Genomic DNA, 15,445 nt, shown 5'->3' with positions numbered 1-15,445 from the left:
ACGTGAGCTGGCTTCAAACAAATGATGAAAGCACAGAGATGTGGTGCAGAATATGCCGTGAAAATCCCACTCTAGCGGACAAAAACAGTGCCTTTTTATATGTACGCAAACGCGCGTTGCAACTTCTTATCTGGTGCGCGTCTTTTATTTTTGACTGCAAATGCGCACCCGTGGACCACTTATGTGCACCCCTGACTATAAGCCTCATTTGCTGAATCAAACAACCATTCATGCATGTGCTGTATCTAACATTCGAACTCGCACTACTCAAGGATACTCTCACATGGGAGAGTGGCTGGGGAGGCAATCCACTGATTACGATTGGTAGGAGACCCACTCCACTCTCTTGTTTTACTGCTGTTTGTCATTAATTTTTTCTACTCTCACATAGTTTCTGTTTGTCTGTAATAGCTCTCTATGCTTTCCTTTGCTGTCTACTCTTTTTCTCCACCCCAACTCATCACAATAGATTGCTACCCCTCACAGAATCTGGTTCTCTCAGAGGTTTTTTTTTTCCTGATAAGAGGGAGTTCTTCCTCCCCACTGTTGTCAAGTGGTTGCTCAAAGTGGATTGTCTTACTGTTGGGTTTTTTCTCTCATCTGACAGCATAAAGCACCTTGAGGTGACTTTTGTTGTGAGTTGGTGCTATATAAATAGTGTCTTGTATTGAATTGTGGAAACGCTAAAATCTAGGAGGAGCATAATATCAATACAGTGTGTATGAAATAATAATCATGCTCCGTCTACCAGCGTACAGTAGAGAGAGAATTCGTGCCAACCGTGGCACCTTATGTCAAGCAAAAATGATTTAGCATGAAGTGAATAATAGTGCAGTAATTATTGTAGCTGGATTATATACGACTCTGTCAACTGCATTTCCTACGGAGCTGAAATGTGCTTTCATCACGGACGGTGAATAACAACATGCTGCCCGGCTTCTTTATGACTTCTGGCAGTTTCTGATTGCATTTCCCATGTCGTACATTTGAAGAGGGCTTTTCCCCTAAGAGCAGCATTTAATGCAACATATCACCGTCCATCAGCGCTGTGCCAGCCAAACCCACCATCTTGATCCAAAAGTAACAAAGCAGCACAGTTAGCCGCACAACTTGTTTGTGTTTGGCTAGGTTTCATGTCCTCCAATTGTTTCTCAGGGACTGCACCGCTTAGCATAAAGATTTTACTCCCATCGTAATAAATGCCACACATACTTGAGAGGTTGTTTTTTCCAACAGTGGTCTTCTTGATAAAGGACTGGAAAGAACTTCAAAGGCTAGTATTATTCATCTCAGTAGCTGTGCAGAAACCTACCACTTGCCTCTTAGACTGCTTATTAAATATCATTAAGATTATTGAATCCATCTTTGTGGACTGTATATGCAACAAAGAGCTAAAATTGTTACTTTAACCCCACTTCTTACTAATTTCACATGGCAAACAGAACGTTTCAGGCGAACATCATAAGTGCATTTTTATCAGTGTTGCAGGAAATGACAAAGACGCAGCTGTTGACAAAGTAAAATATGTCCGTTCCAGAGGCAAAATGTTTGTGTCCACATACCAGTGATTAATTTTCCCTCCCTCCTTTGTTTTGCTATGTAGAAAATGTAGATGAATGTTTTTGAGTAATGTGAGGAAGTCTTTAAAGCATTTTTGAATAATGTGAGGAAGTCTCAAAAGCCATATGGACTGTTGTGTTATGAAGGCCTGTTTGGCACTACTTCTTGGGCATTGGTGTTCCTGATTTCCAGCTGGGGCTTTGTGCTTCCGATCCTCACGGTACCACTTTGGATCAGAACCAGCTACACCATGGTTTCACCCAGTTGGCAGTTTATCTGTTCTGTTTTATCTCTCGTCAAACTCTGCGTGGATTCTCTAGCGATTGGTTGCTTATTTTCTCGATGAACTCACCCTGAGCCAGTTATGGAAATTATAATTGGTTCAGGTCTCAGTGGAGACTCATTCCAGTGGGAGACTGTGTGGGACCAAAATGGAAAAATGTGACATAGATGTCAAAGCCCATCAGGTTTCATTCTAGTTAAGGAAGATTGTTTTCACGTCATCAGTTAATATTGGAGAAATCGGGATTAGGGGACACTTCTGTAAATCTTACACAAGATTGGGGGCTTTTTTTTTTCTTTTTCTTTTTTAAACTTTTGTTGGGGTCTCTTTCTAAACTTTAAATCTAGAGCTGTGTAAGTTGTATGGCTTTTCTGTGTTTGTATTGCTCATGAGAGCAGCACTAATCTTTCTATCCGTAGTCAATCATGTGTTTCATTAGCATATTGATTTATCTGCATGACACACAATAGCCTGACTTTCATTTTTTATTGGCTCGGGACTGGAAATTGCCTTTCTTTTGGCTTGGAGAAGCCAACTTTAAGAAATATATGATGGTAAATCTTGTTAAAAGGAGCTTTTGCTGATCTCAGAACATTTGCTCATATTTGAATTGTTCAGCCTGTTCACAGTAACCATTAAAGTGCAGGTTTACGGGCTTTGCTTTCCACCCAAACTGAATTGGAAAGATGGCGCTGAGCAAGTTGTGCTGAAGTGCATTTTAGTGGGAATGCATTTAAGCCCAAGATTAATGTGTCAGGAGATACTTGAATGGTTTTTTAAAGTTAGTGGAAATGTTTGCATGTGGAAAATGGAACTCCAGTAAAATCAGCCTAAATGTCTCGCCTATGTTGAACTCTGCCTTAATAATTCCCCAATATCCCTTTTCCTACTTTATGCATACTAGGAACACAGAATAGTTGTAATTGTTCTTGACTTATAGTCTGCTGTTTTTTCTTCCAGCTGAATAAAAGAGAAAATTAATGTTTCCTTAGGTATATTAAAAAATGGGAAAAAAAAACAAAAAAAACCCCAAACACAATTTCCTGTGGCATTCTTTTCTTAAGAGCTTTTCGGCTCTAAATTCTTAAATATCAGGGCCGAGAACACAGCGGAGGAATGGCCTGATGGCTGCTTTGGTGTGAGAGGAAGAATTTGAACCTGTTTGAACCTCATCAGTTTGCTGTACAAAGCTGCTTTAGTGCTTAGAGGAAGACAAATCCCCTACCTGCATTCAGTAATGCCTGCTATCTCGGCTGCTTTTAAAGATGGAGTAAACTGAGAGTATGTTTGGCTTAGAGAAGAAATCTGTAACCAAGCTCTGAAGTTGGGGTCAACTTCAGGAATGCTACAAAAGTAGAAAGGAATGAAGACACAGACACACTACACAAAAAGGTAACATGTAAGTTTCTGAAATATGTGCATACAACAGTAAAGGAATAGGAAATGTGTACAGTAACTGTATGATTCCCAGACACGATGATGTCTCCCGTAAAGACGATGCAAACTGGGAGCTGAATAAATTTGCTTATAAATGAGGAGTTCTCCTAAATGCTTAATGTGGTACGTGAAGACAAGTGCCTTGGCAGATAAATAGTTTATAATTAATTCATTTGTTAGCTTAATTAGTGAATTCATCAGCATTGCCGGCAGTTATGTTTATAATGAGGCAGTAAGCAGCTCGGCTTCACCTCGTGTGATCTGGTGGAAACATTTGGTGGTTACCTTTGTGATACTCTTTATTCCAAGCTGTTCTTTAAGTCAGTCATTTTCTGCATTCTGAAATTTTTAAGGGAGAGAAAGAAGAGCATTTGAGGCCCTGATGTCTCTTTTGAATATGTGCAGAGTATATGTGTGTCTGTGGATGTTGTATAGTTCTACAGTCCTACCTCTAAGTAGACAACTCACATGGTCAGCGATAGCCAGGCTGACAGTCAGGTGGTGATGGTCCTCTGCAGAGCCTTTTCTCTAGACAGAGACTTGTAAGTCATTATTATTAAAGTCATTATTCTTTTTCATTTTAGTTTTAGTCTAAATACACCACTAGGACCGATTTTAACACCAGCTGTACAATATACACATTTGGGGTAGTATATCAGCATTGCACATCAGTATATGAGTTTATCCTGTTTTTAAATCACCAAATGTGGAGATTGGTTTTGGTATCAATAGCTGTCAGGCTCTAATTATCATCACAGTGATTGTTCCTGATGATGTAACCTAAATATCTGACTTTAGTCACCTCCTTTAGTACTCGAGCTCCCAAACAGAATGAGAGGAAATTTGGCCTCAGATCCTCTCTGGCTGAACCGATCATTATTAGAATTGAATTTGATGTCACACTGCAAACCCTGAGCAGTTCCTGTAAGTCTTTTGTGAGGATACTTCTGCTCTTGACATATTTTATTGTCACAGGAACTGTCATTGTAGGCTTATGGAGTACAGACATTAGCTGTGAGTGGCAAAGGTTAAGAATGGGCCCTGCAAAATATGCACAGTATTTGTCTTCATGTTATAACATCAGTCCACACACAGTGACAAAGTAGCATCATGTTTTCTGCTCTAATGCTGCTATCAGTGTTTCCTTATCTTTTTGCTTTGTTATCAGGTTCAACTCATCAGATTAGGCTGTTTGCTGGTGTCAATGTGAATTGTCAGACAAAACGGTGAAACAGCAGAAGATGTCAAACTCACAGTTTGTGTATAATTGTGCACGACATGGAGCTGTGCAGCCCCAAAGTTAAGTAGATTTGATGGATGTAGTCTATGTCTGGGTTGGTGATGCCTGTCAGCGCTGACGTGCACCTCATCAATGCCACTGATCAGCTCCCCGGGGTGCCGACCAGCTCAATGGAGCTGAAGGGCGCTGTGTCCTCTAGTGTGGAGTTGTATAAATGCTGGAGCCGCTGCTCTTTGCTTTCCGAGTCCTGCTGGACTTTGTACGAGGAGCAGTTTTTAAGAAGTAAAAAGAAGAGGGTTTTAGACACAGGTGAGGCATCGAAAGAAAGGAGGTGAGAACGGGTGAACGTGCTTTTATCCACTTTACTGAGAATATGTTTGATAATTAGTTTGTTCTTTGATTTTTATTCCTGTAGTCACTTGAGTTGTTTTAGTGTGATATTCCAGATGATACATCTAAAAGTCGCTTTGAAGCTTTTTTCATATTTAAGCAAAAAAAAAAAAAAGTAGTGGGAGTCTGTTTGATGCACTTCTGTGGATTTGTAATCCAAAGCAAAATGTCGGTGATTGACACTTTATTTTATGTAGGACACAGAACCCACCATGCTGGACATTGATCTTAGGGCTTTGGTTGTGCATCAGGAAAGCAGGTCACCGATTTCCCAATCGGTGAAACTATCACTGTTTCCTCTGCCCTTAAGCTCTAAATCCCAATCATATTAGAGCTGTAGGTCACAGGTGGAGCACCTAACCATGTGGAAAACAGCAAAAAGATTACATGCTAAGCTTTTTTTTTTTTATCAAAATTAAACTGGAAAGAAATTGGCACAGACTTTACTTGCTGTCAAACTTGTAGTTAGCTTTTGACTGTAACTGTAGCTGTGAGCATGAATAGGAAAATGGCACCAGAACAAGAGGAGTGAACATAACCTGATCTGTATCAAATCTTTATTTTGAAACGCATAACGAGAGTTAATACTTTTTTTTTTTTTTTATTAAATGAATGAACATGATATCAAAGAAAATATCATGTTGAAAATATTGAGCAATTCCTGTTTGGGAAAAAAATAATAAGGAAGCAAATGCTTATTAATTCCTGTCCCTGTTTAGCTCATCCTATACATGTTTTGATTTTGCAATCAAATGTTTACAGATGCATATTAATTTATAGCATATATCTATTGTTCAGTCCCTTGTTATATTATTACATGCATCATACCATTTCTGCTGTAAATGGTATGTTCTTTTATTCATTAGCTTTTTTAATTTTTTTGTCGTCTTCTTCCTCGTCTTTATCCATCTTACCTGTGCTCCTCATGTCCTCCTTGTGGTTCATGCGTGGATCTGCGAGGCTCTTTGTTGGCCCTTCTCCATCCTCTTCTTCAACCTCCCTGTTGTTCTTTTCCCCGATAAACCTCACCACACGCGTGCGCCCTTCGGATTCAAGATCACAGAGTGCGCTTTAGCCCCAGTTGCAATGGAGGACAGTGACCACGAGCATTCCTCTTCATCAGATGAACAAGACTCCTGTCCAGCTTCCCCTAATCAGAGCAGACACCATGATCATGATCACCATGAACAGGTATCGGTGATGCCCCCCCCCCGGCCCCAAATATATATTTTTTTCTGTTACTGCCCATCTTCAGCTGATTTCTGCCGTCAAAGTCTGTAGTTTTTATGCGCTTAAGCTAAGGATTAGACATGAATTTATCTCTTTAGGGTCTAAATTTAAATTTAAAACTGTGTCACAGTGTGAGCTCACAGCTGAATTTGAGTGGCCGTGTTGCTTGCTGAATTCCACTCTATTATTTATTTATCAGGGAGACTTTAGTAACTGTAACTAGAGTCCATAGCTGCGTGTCCTCTTACAGAAAATTTACACTTTTAAAGATGCATTAATAATGAAGAGTAAAATACCTGATGTCTAAAACAGTCCTTGTCTTTAATGTTACGATCACTCTTATAGGAGAGTAAATATAAACACAGTATTGGAGTTCATTCATTGTTAGTTTCATAAAACAACTTGGCTGCAGTGTTCAGCTCTAACATGACTTCTCTTCATTTATAATAGAAGGTGATCCACCAGCTGTAAAGTCCCTAACATGTATCCTGTTTCCAATGAATAGTTAAAGGCTCATCCACATTAATGTACAAATGTCATGTGTTACCCACTGGCCTTCAGCTGGGCATACTAACAGTTTTGAGTTGTCAGATATGAAAGATCTCTTTGTTGCTGTGTCTTAAATCCCTCACCATAAAACTTTAAGTTGATTTTCTAAAACTTTCTACCCTCTGGATCTCCATACCTCCCCCTCTACATTGGTGCTCTACCGTTCCTCTTTTCCCTCCACCGTATTTCTTTTTTTCCTGTTCGCCTCGTCATCCCTCCCGCCCCCCCCACGACCTTCGCTTCTCTCCAGCCCTCAAGCCATTCAGATGACTCAGAAGTGGAAAACATTATGCAGGACCCTCAGCATCATGGTGGGCACGGTCTCCGCCATCACAAGCATCACCACCATCATGACCCCGAGGCTCATGATGCGGACAGGCAGGCCGAGGGCAATGACCGCCCCCACACCCCGTCATATTTGCGGCCCCCCGTGGCCGGCAGGGCCCAGTCAGATTCGGGTTCAGACTCCGGTTTGCCACAAAGCCGAAGCGTGGAGTTTGACTTGCCGTCCCCCGTCAGTCCCTCCAGGCCAAAGAGCCCCTGGGTTCGATTTGACCCATACGACAGTAGCGAGGTAATACAAGGCGTCACGGTCAGGAAGCCCCAAAGAGGGGTCAGCACAGCCTGTGTGCTGTAACATGCTGATACATTTCATACCATGTTTTACAGTTGTTTGGGTGTTTTGTTTTGTTTTTTTGGTTTTGTGCTGTTGCCGTTATTGCTGTCGAAATACTGCAAATGGGACAACAATGCCAAACTATTTCAAAAAGCCGATATCAGGTTTGGAAAAAAGAAACCATGGTGTACACACAGCCTCTGTTTCCTTATTCCATTTTTATCTTTTTGTGCATTTGTAGGACCAGGACAAGGAGTACGTGGGTTTCGCAACGCTGCCAAACCAGGTGCACCGCAAGTCTGTCAAGAAAGGATTTGACTTCACGCTCATGGTAGCAGGTAAATCCTCATTTTAGCATTAGCTGCTATTTGATCTTAAGACCGTGTTTGTTTTAAAAAGACGGTCTTTTCTTCTTTGTTGTTCTTTGTTTGAAGGTGAATCTGGCCTGGGAAAGTCCACCCTGGTCAACAGTCTGTTTCTCACAGATCTGTACAAAGATAGGAAGCTGCTCAATGCAGAAGGTGCGTGTGCTTATTTGTTTTAAAATTTGCTGTACTACATTATGTAATGGCTGAGGGCTGTTTACTTCTTTTTTTCTATCTTAGAGAGAATCACACAAACGGTAGAAATCACCAAACACACGGTGGATATAGAGGAGAAAGGTGTCAAATTGAAACTCACCATTGTGGATACCCCTGGGTTTGGGGACGCTGTGAACAACACTGAATGGTACAGACATGTTTAACGCATCAGATAACCCTGAGTGAATCTGAGTTACACGGTCAGCTGAGACTGAACGCCCCTGTGTGTTTCTGCTTTAGCTGGAAGTCAGTGGCTGACTACATTGACCAGCAGTTCGAGCAGTACTTCAGGGATGAGAGTGGCCTCAATCGCAAGAACATCCAGGACAACCGCGTACACTGCTGCCTCTATTTCATCTCACCCTTCGGTCACGGGTATGACAAAGCTACAGCTAACTCAGCCTGCTCGTCCTCTCTTTATTATTACTTCTAAAAATATGGAAGATTAAGTTGTTTCTGCTGCAGCACATTATCACGTGCAATGTTCAGAAGTGATAATGGGACCATTAACTACACTTTTCCTCGTGATCTCTGATCACATGTTTATCGCAGCCATCGTCCTGAGCGCACACGTGATATCTTCCACACGTATCTAGTGGATCGGTGTTTACTCACAGTGTGTTCAGCCTCTTAAATTGTTGATGCCCAGCATCTTTCCCAGAGATAAAGCATCTCTCAGCTGCCCTTGGATAACTTTACATCTGCTGCAGTGATTTTACACTAATCAATTGTTTGTGCTGTGTGCTGTTGTGGTACCTCTCAGCACATTTGTGCGCATCCAGATCTGTGTTCATCAAGGAGCCAGAATACCATAAAATTCAAGTAATGCTGCAGAGCATTTTCAGCGTGACAGCCATGGAGAAACGGCTCCCTCTGTTGGTGAGCAAGTGTCTGCTGCCACCGATTGGTCGGCCAGTGTGCCATGCAGCCAGAGACATCATCTTATGCTTCAAGTTTTTTGGGGGGGAGGGGGTTGTACATTTTTGCCGTCATTTGATAGTGCAGCATTAGATGGGGGGGAGGGGGAGAGAGAGAGAGGAGGGGAAGGGGAAGGACTCCAACCCAGACTGATGCATTTCAGCTGTATGGCATGTGGTCACATGCTAAATCTCTGAGATAAACTAGCACCTTTAATTTTGAACTACAGATAAGACTTTATGCAGGAAAGCTTAGAATGGAGAAATCTAGATGTGGATCGGCAGGTAAGTCTGTTGTTGTCTGATCCTGATTGCCAGCAATTCATGAGCATTTATGAAACGCTTTCAAATCTAAATGGAGTTTATTGGCACAAAATGATCTAACAGTTAATGATTATCAACCCCAGTTTAAACTTGTCTAACAGTAAATCATCAGTGGTGGCCCTTTTTTTTGAAGTTTTCTGTGGCCTGTGAAGGCAACATGGAAAAAGCGCATGGCTTGTATATTTCATTCAGCCACAGTTTATGTTAAACCATGATAGGGAAGCCCAGAATGTGACTCGGGAAGTATTTTTCTTCAATTAGTCATCATTAGCAAACTAAACCTTCCTGACAATGATTGATAACTTTTTGCCCAGGAATGTAACTCCAACCTCACTAATGGTTAGCGATAAACGTGCGCAAACCATCATTCTGTGAAGAAACTCTACACTCTACAAACACCGACCCAGCCATAAAAACTCAGAGAACCCCTAAAATAAAGTTTGTGTTCCTCACGTGCTGAAAGCTGTAGTGCTTATTGCAGTGGCCTGCTTTCAGGTGACTCACCTTTTTCGAAAATGCCCACTCTCTTGTCTACTCTACACTATCCTAATAAATAATAAGTGTCTCATTATCCTATTATCCTTTCTTGGTATGTTTTGCCTCATCTCTTCCAGCCTCCGACCTCTGGATGTGGAATTTATGAAGGCTCTCCATGAGAAGGTCAACATTGTCCCAGTCTTGGCCAAAGCAGACACACTCACCCCTGGTGAAGTGAAGAAAAAGAAAATTAAGGCAAGGCGACTGCATGTTTCATCCCACGAATCAATCTGTGTATACGCCGCAGAGTGTTTTACTTGTATCCTCACAGAGGACGTTATTCACACTTTGACGTCAGACATGTTTTTCCACTGTTTTTCTTTGCAGATCAGAGAGGAGATTGAGCAGTATGGTATAAAGATATACCAGTTCCCCGACTGCGACTCTGATGAAGATGAAGATTTCAAGCAACAAGACCATGAGCTGAAGGTGATCAGTGATCTCCTTTCTTTCTTTCCTTCATCCAAGTATTTGTGTTTAGTACACTAAACTCAGCTGAAAGCAGAATGCTCAGAGTCAAGACAAATCATTGTCATTCAAAACAAATTGTGCTGCAAACAAATTTAATATTAATAAGAATTGACATTAAAATGAATGAACAGACTATATAGTCAGACCTGGTGGATTTAAGTGTTGATGAATCGGCCTCCTCTACACTTCCCGTATTGTAAGGTGGTACTAAGCACACAGTCGGTGGAAATAAAAGCAAAAGTTATCACTACTAGCAAAACCCCTGCTCAACACACAGGTCTTTACTTTGGTCAATAAACAATAACTATCAAGAAAATCAGAATTACTTCTTAATTATGATGCATTTCATATATTTTAATTTTAGTAAGTATAGGATATATTTTCTGTGTCATACAGGCTGGTTTTGCCAGGCCTGCAGCGCTTGTTTGACCATGTGACACGTCTTTAATAATTTTATTACTACTGGTTAATACTGGTTTATTTACTGGAACAGCAATAATTGCAATAATGTAACAAATTTGTTAGATGTCACATTTTGAACAATGTAAGTATGTGACATGAGGAAAATCTTAAAAACATATAATATATTTATTGATATCATATTTATCTATGCCCTATACTGCCCTATACACTGACAGTGCTCTAGGCAAAGTTAATGCAAAGCTTTATCTTAAGTTCATGGTCCAGTCGACTACATATGCTACGGTCATGTCAGTATGATTACAATCAAATCAATAACTTTGAGGTTTATGGAATTCTACCTCTTGTTGGATTAGGTAAAGATCAGGTTTAAAAAGGGGGGGGGAAAAGGTCTTGCACAAGAAAGGACAAAGACATTTAAGAGGAAAGGGATATAACTGGTCTGTTGTTGTTTTTTTAATACAGATGTGTTCACACCCTGCCCAGCCAGATGTGATCTTTATGACCATAACATGCTTTTAATATTACGATCTTTATCTTGACCCCTTTAGGAAAGCATCCCCTTTGCAGTAATAGGCAGCAACACCGTGGTGGAGGCCAAAGGGAAGAGGGTGCGAGGCCGTCTGTACCCCTGGGGCATTGTAGAAGGTAACCTTGACCTCACATGTTCCCCTAAACAAAGACCTCAAAATCATACATACTAAAATGCTTTCTGTATAGATGTACCATTACAAAAGTTGACAGAGAACGTGTATAAGTATTGAGTGTGTAGTTGATCCTCACTCTGTGGTCTGCAGTGGAAAACCCAGCACACTGCGATTTCGTGAAGCTGAGGAACATGCTCGTTCGCACGCACATGCAAGATCTCAAGGACGTGACCCGAGAGACTCACTACGAGAACTACAGAGCTCAGTGCATCCAGAGCATGACCCGCATGGTCGTCAAGGAGCGCAACCGCAAGTATGCTCACGCTGAAGGACGGGAGAAATAAGTTTTAGTGAGATGAAAGAAATATGGCACAAGAAAAATCAAGATGAATTATAACAATGTTAGAATATTGTTGTTTTGAGAAGGAGAATGTGATTAAAAAAACGTGTGACCTTCATATATTCTTGAGGTATTTGATGGGTTTGCGCTGACGTGTCTGGTGTGGTGTCTTAACAATGTTTGTCGGCAGCTGATTAGACATCACAGGCTTATTTACATTGGTCTGTGTTCTGTAGTAAACTCTGTGAACTTTCCCAAAACGTGTGTCTCTCTGCAGTAAGCTAACCCGGGAGAGCGGCACAGACTTCCCCATCCCAGTGGTGCCCGGAGTGGCCGAGACCGAGACGGAAAAGCTCATCAGAGAGAAAGATGAGGAGGTACGGCACGCCGACCACGAACTGGAGTCGCATCACGACCACGAGCATGACTCTGCCCACAATTTTGATCACCACGAGCACTCAGACCGTCAGCCCAGCCCAGAGAGGCACTCAGATCACAAAGGCGATGAAGCTCTCTGAGTATCTTTAGCTCACAGATGATGTGTTTACCCAAAAACTTTTTTTCTAAGTCCAGTCAGATCACGTTTTGTGAAACTCACAAGAAAACAGTCTCATAAACAGGAACTGGTTTAATTATAGAGTAAACCTGTAGCCTTTTGGAGCTTTAAACTGTGACTAGGAAAAGAGATTGCCCCTTACACTCTCTGGAAGCACCAGGATGTTTATAACCACGCCATCATCCAGAGTTTCAGGATGAACCTTCTCAGGATTAAAGAAAGAAAAGCTTAATGTAACATGTGTTCCTGCACCTGAGCTCATAACATCTGACCATGGCAGGTCAGAGAAGGTGGGAAGGATAATGATGGGAAAGTGTTAAGACTGACAGAAAAACCTTGTTAGTGGGTATTTAAAGGGCTACATACTGTGCAATACTGTGATGCTTAGTGGAAGTAAAGTAGCATAAAAAAGTAGGGAAATTTGTGTTTGGTTGATTGCTTCTTTGTTGTAACAATGCTTCCAGGTAGTAAACCTTGTATCCTTATATCTTATGCATTTGTCAGTCAAGCAGCAGAGTTGAGCCCATGAAAAACTTCCCTGCCAATGCCAAACAGCTATGATATTGACTCTTGTTTGGTGTAATTTAATGGATTAGATTATTTAAGTCTGAAGAAACAAAACATACTTTAATTGTTTAATACAACCCCAATGACCTGGCACCCTCCTCCTCATGGTCACATCCTGTTCTTCAATCAGCATTTGTCCCAAATCAGCCAATGTTATGTTGGTCATTATGGCCCAAGCTGATCCCACAAACATGCCACTTACAGGTTTTTGGGATCAGGGGTAAGGTCAGGATGGAAGGTGGGCCATTTCATCCTCTCCACTCCCAAAATCTGGAGGTAGTCTCTGATAAACCCTTCTCTGTGGGGGTGGGGGGATTGTCATCTTAGAGAATAGAGTTCAGTCCCAGACTGTAGAGAGATGGCCATTGGCTGCAAAATCTCATCTCGAAATCTCTCTGCATCGACCTTGCCTGCAGTGATGACAAGCCTTGTTTTTCCTGTGAGCAACAATCTGGACATAACAGTCCTCCACATGTTTAGGTCCCACCGCACATGTTGCAGACACTGGTGCAAAGGAGCCTGATGGTGAAGTCATGGTGTCAGAAGCTCAAAACAAGACTCAATAGCAGGATTAATCATCTCTGTGGCAGAGAATGTTTTTAGTGCACATAACCCACATGCTTAAATCCGCTGCTCAACCCACAGATGTATTTTCATTACAAATGTGGCACCATTTAACAGGAAATAAACAGGCATTCCCTCAGTGTAAGATTTATTACCAAGCAGAATCGTTGCAACACAGAAATAATCAACCAAACCCAAATTTCCTTACTTTTTTTTGCAAAGTTTAGTTATAAATATTACTGTTGTGAAAAGAAACCTTCCTTATAGATTCCTTTTTATTTTGGGTTTGTAGATGCTAGACTGTTGCCTTGTTAATGACTGTTTTGAGTCTCAGGAATAGACTGTTGTATATGGTTTTAATGTTGTTCTGCAATCATAATGAGTTAAATAAGCTATGTCAATACCAGCCCCCTTCCCTCTGCAACACCAGACCGTGCAAAATCTATTTATTTCATTAAATAAAGAGTCTTATTTTTTTCCCCTCATTTGTTTATTTTACATTTTCTGTCTGATCAACATGAAGCAACGCAGTAACACCAAATTAGCTCAATATACATCTTTGCCCACGGGTGTTATAGCCAACCCACACACAGCAGCAGCTGGACAAACATCTCCAGGTGAACAGGAGCTGTATAACACCTGTGTTACCTGCTTATTTCAAACAAATCTGATAAGGGGGGGGGACTCACTCAACATGATTAGGTGATTGAGTCGCTGACTGATACTAGTGATTTTAATATCCTAAAGTGCTGCTTCTGTGATAACAGATACTCTGTAGTCCAGAGTGAAGCAGCAGATGGAGGGAGCCTTGTTTCCCTGCTGCCATTCAGCACATGTCACGTGGTTTGGGGAGAACAGGCCCATCTCCCGGGCGTTTATTGATTTGTTGCCTGTGCAGCCGTGCGTAAATGAATAGCTTCCATGAAATCCCCCTTACACTTCACACCGCTATGAAAGTGGATGCGTCGCATTCAAACGTATCACACTAACACCCGTCTCCTCTCTCTGCTCTCTTCTCCCAGCTGCGGCGGATGCAGGAGATGCTGCAGAGGATCCAGGATCATATGATCACTCAGAAGGACGGCTATTGAGAAACAAGAACCCAGTCACACTGTGTACATGTGTTGCTCTCACTGGGATTTAATGAAAAAAAAAAGAAAAAAAAACTCCCCACTCCACCCCAAACAAACCTTTATTCCACTCTTGGATATTGACATCCCAAGCCACCTCTCAGCCTCATCAGCAGCATGTTATACGTGGATCAAGGACCCGGCAAGGAGGTGGTAAGACGTTTGCAGCTTAGCGACTCCCTTTATCCTCTCCAGAATCTCTGACATTTACGGCAGCACTGCTGAGAAACACCCAACTCTCCCTGTCTGCTGTTTAAAACGGCTCTCGTGATGTTCGCTTGAATGAATGAAAGGTTGGGGGTTAATTCACATATCAGAGCTTTTTCTTTAGCCACATGATCACAGGGTTGTTTTTACAAGTTTACATCAAAGCTTACACTTTTCTGGGTGTTTTCTGGTTTATTTTTTAAAAATCTTTACAGGTCAACAGACACACACACACACACACATATACATATATATATATATATACTGTAATAATATAATTTTCTATAATACACCTTTTTTTCCTACTGTTTTTGTTTTTTACATGCTGTATTTAATGTTACACTGCTCGACTATGTGGATGACGGAGGTTCCTGTTGGTTAATTTGGTTTAAGGGTTTTTTTGGTTTTTGTTCATTTGGTTTGTTCAGTGTCTGCATGTTCACAATTATAGTTGTCACATCTGATGCCTGACGTCACAGGGTTGACCAGTGTTAGCTCACAAGCAAACTCACTGATTGTCATTGTCAACATTCGAGATGCGATGCATCTTTAAATCTGGTAGAGAAGTCTTTAAAAACCGCGTGGAGAATTCCCAAAAGTAGCAAAGTCCCAAAAGGTTGTTGAAAAATACAAGACCCTAGATTTGCATGAGATGAGCATCAAAGGGCAGGGTTGCATTAAAGGTCATGCAGTGATTTTTATTTTTGCATGAGTTTTGTGAAGATTACTCAGATCGCAGATCTGTTTGATGATCATAAACTGACCAGCCGTTGGGGGTGATAATAGAAGCTTTTTTTTTTTTAATAGGTTTGTTATAATTATCTTCTCACTTAAAGGGATCTCCTATGTTGGATGAGTACTAACCTTTACATTTATCTT

At 41.2% G+C, this 15,445-nt stretch overlaps 1 protein-coding gene across 2 annotated transcripts; it reads left to right on the top strand.

The window, feature by feature from the left end:
- The first annotated feature begins 4,717 nt into the window (after positions 1–4,717).
- On the top strand, positions 4,718–14,801 carry LOC102194568 (septin-5-like). Of its 2 annotated transcripts, XM_013911325.1 has the most exons (13): positions 4,720–4,851; positions 5,967–6,101; positions 6,940–7,263; positions 7,547–7,643; positions 7,740–7,826; positions 7,911–8,034; positions 8,127–8,261; positions 9,742–9,859; positions 9,992–10,093; positions 11,107–11,203; positions 11,353–11,515; positions 11,820–11,919; positions 14,252–14,801. In XM_013911325.1, the coding sequence occupies exons 2-13, from the start codon at positions 5,997–5,999 to the stop codon at positions 14,318–14,320; spliced, it is 1,521 nt and encodes a 506-aa protein (XP_013766779.1). In that variant the 5' UTR covers positions 4,720–4,851; positions 5,967–5,996; the 3' UTR covers positions 14,321–14,801. The 2 variants fall into 2 exon arrangements, with proteins under 2 accessions (XP_013766778.1, XP_013766779.1); XM_013911324.1 differs by lacking the exon at positions 14,252–14,801 and having other exon boundaries at positions 4,718–4,851; positions 11,820–13,190.
- The last annotated feature ends 644 nt before the right edge of the window (positions 14,802–15,445 follow it).

Source organism: Pundamilia nyererei, unplaced genomic scaffold (genome assembly GCF_000239375.1).
Source record: "Pundamilia nyererei isolate P.nyererei 1_Seehausen unplaced genomic scaffold, PunNye1.0 scaffold00003, whole genome shotgun sequence".
NCBI lineage: Eukaryota > Metazoa > Chordata > Actinopteri > Cichliformes > Cichlidae > Pundamilia > Pundamilia nyererei.
The sequence above is the reverse complement of the archived record's forward strand: the minus strand, read 5'-3'. Positions and strand labels throughout refer to the sequence as shown.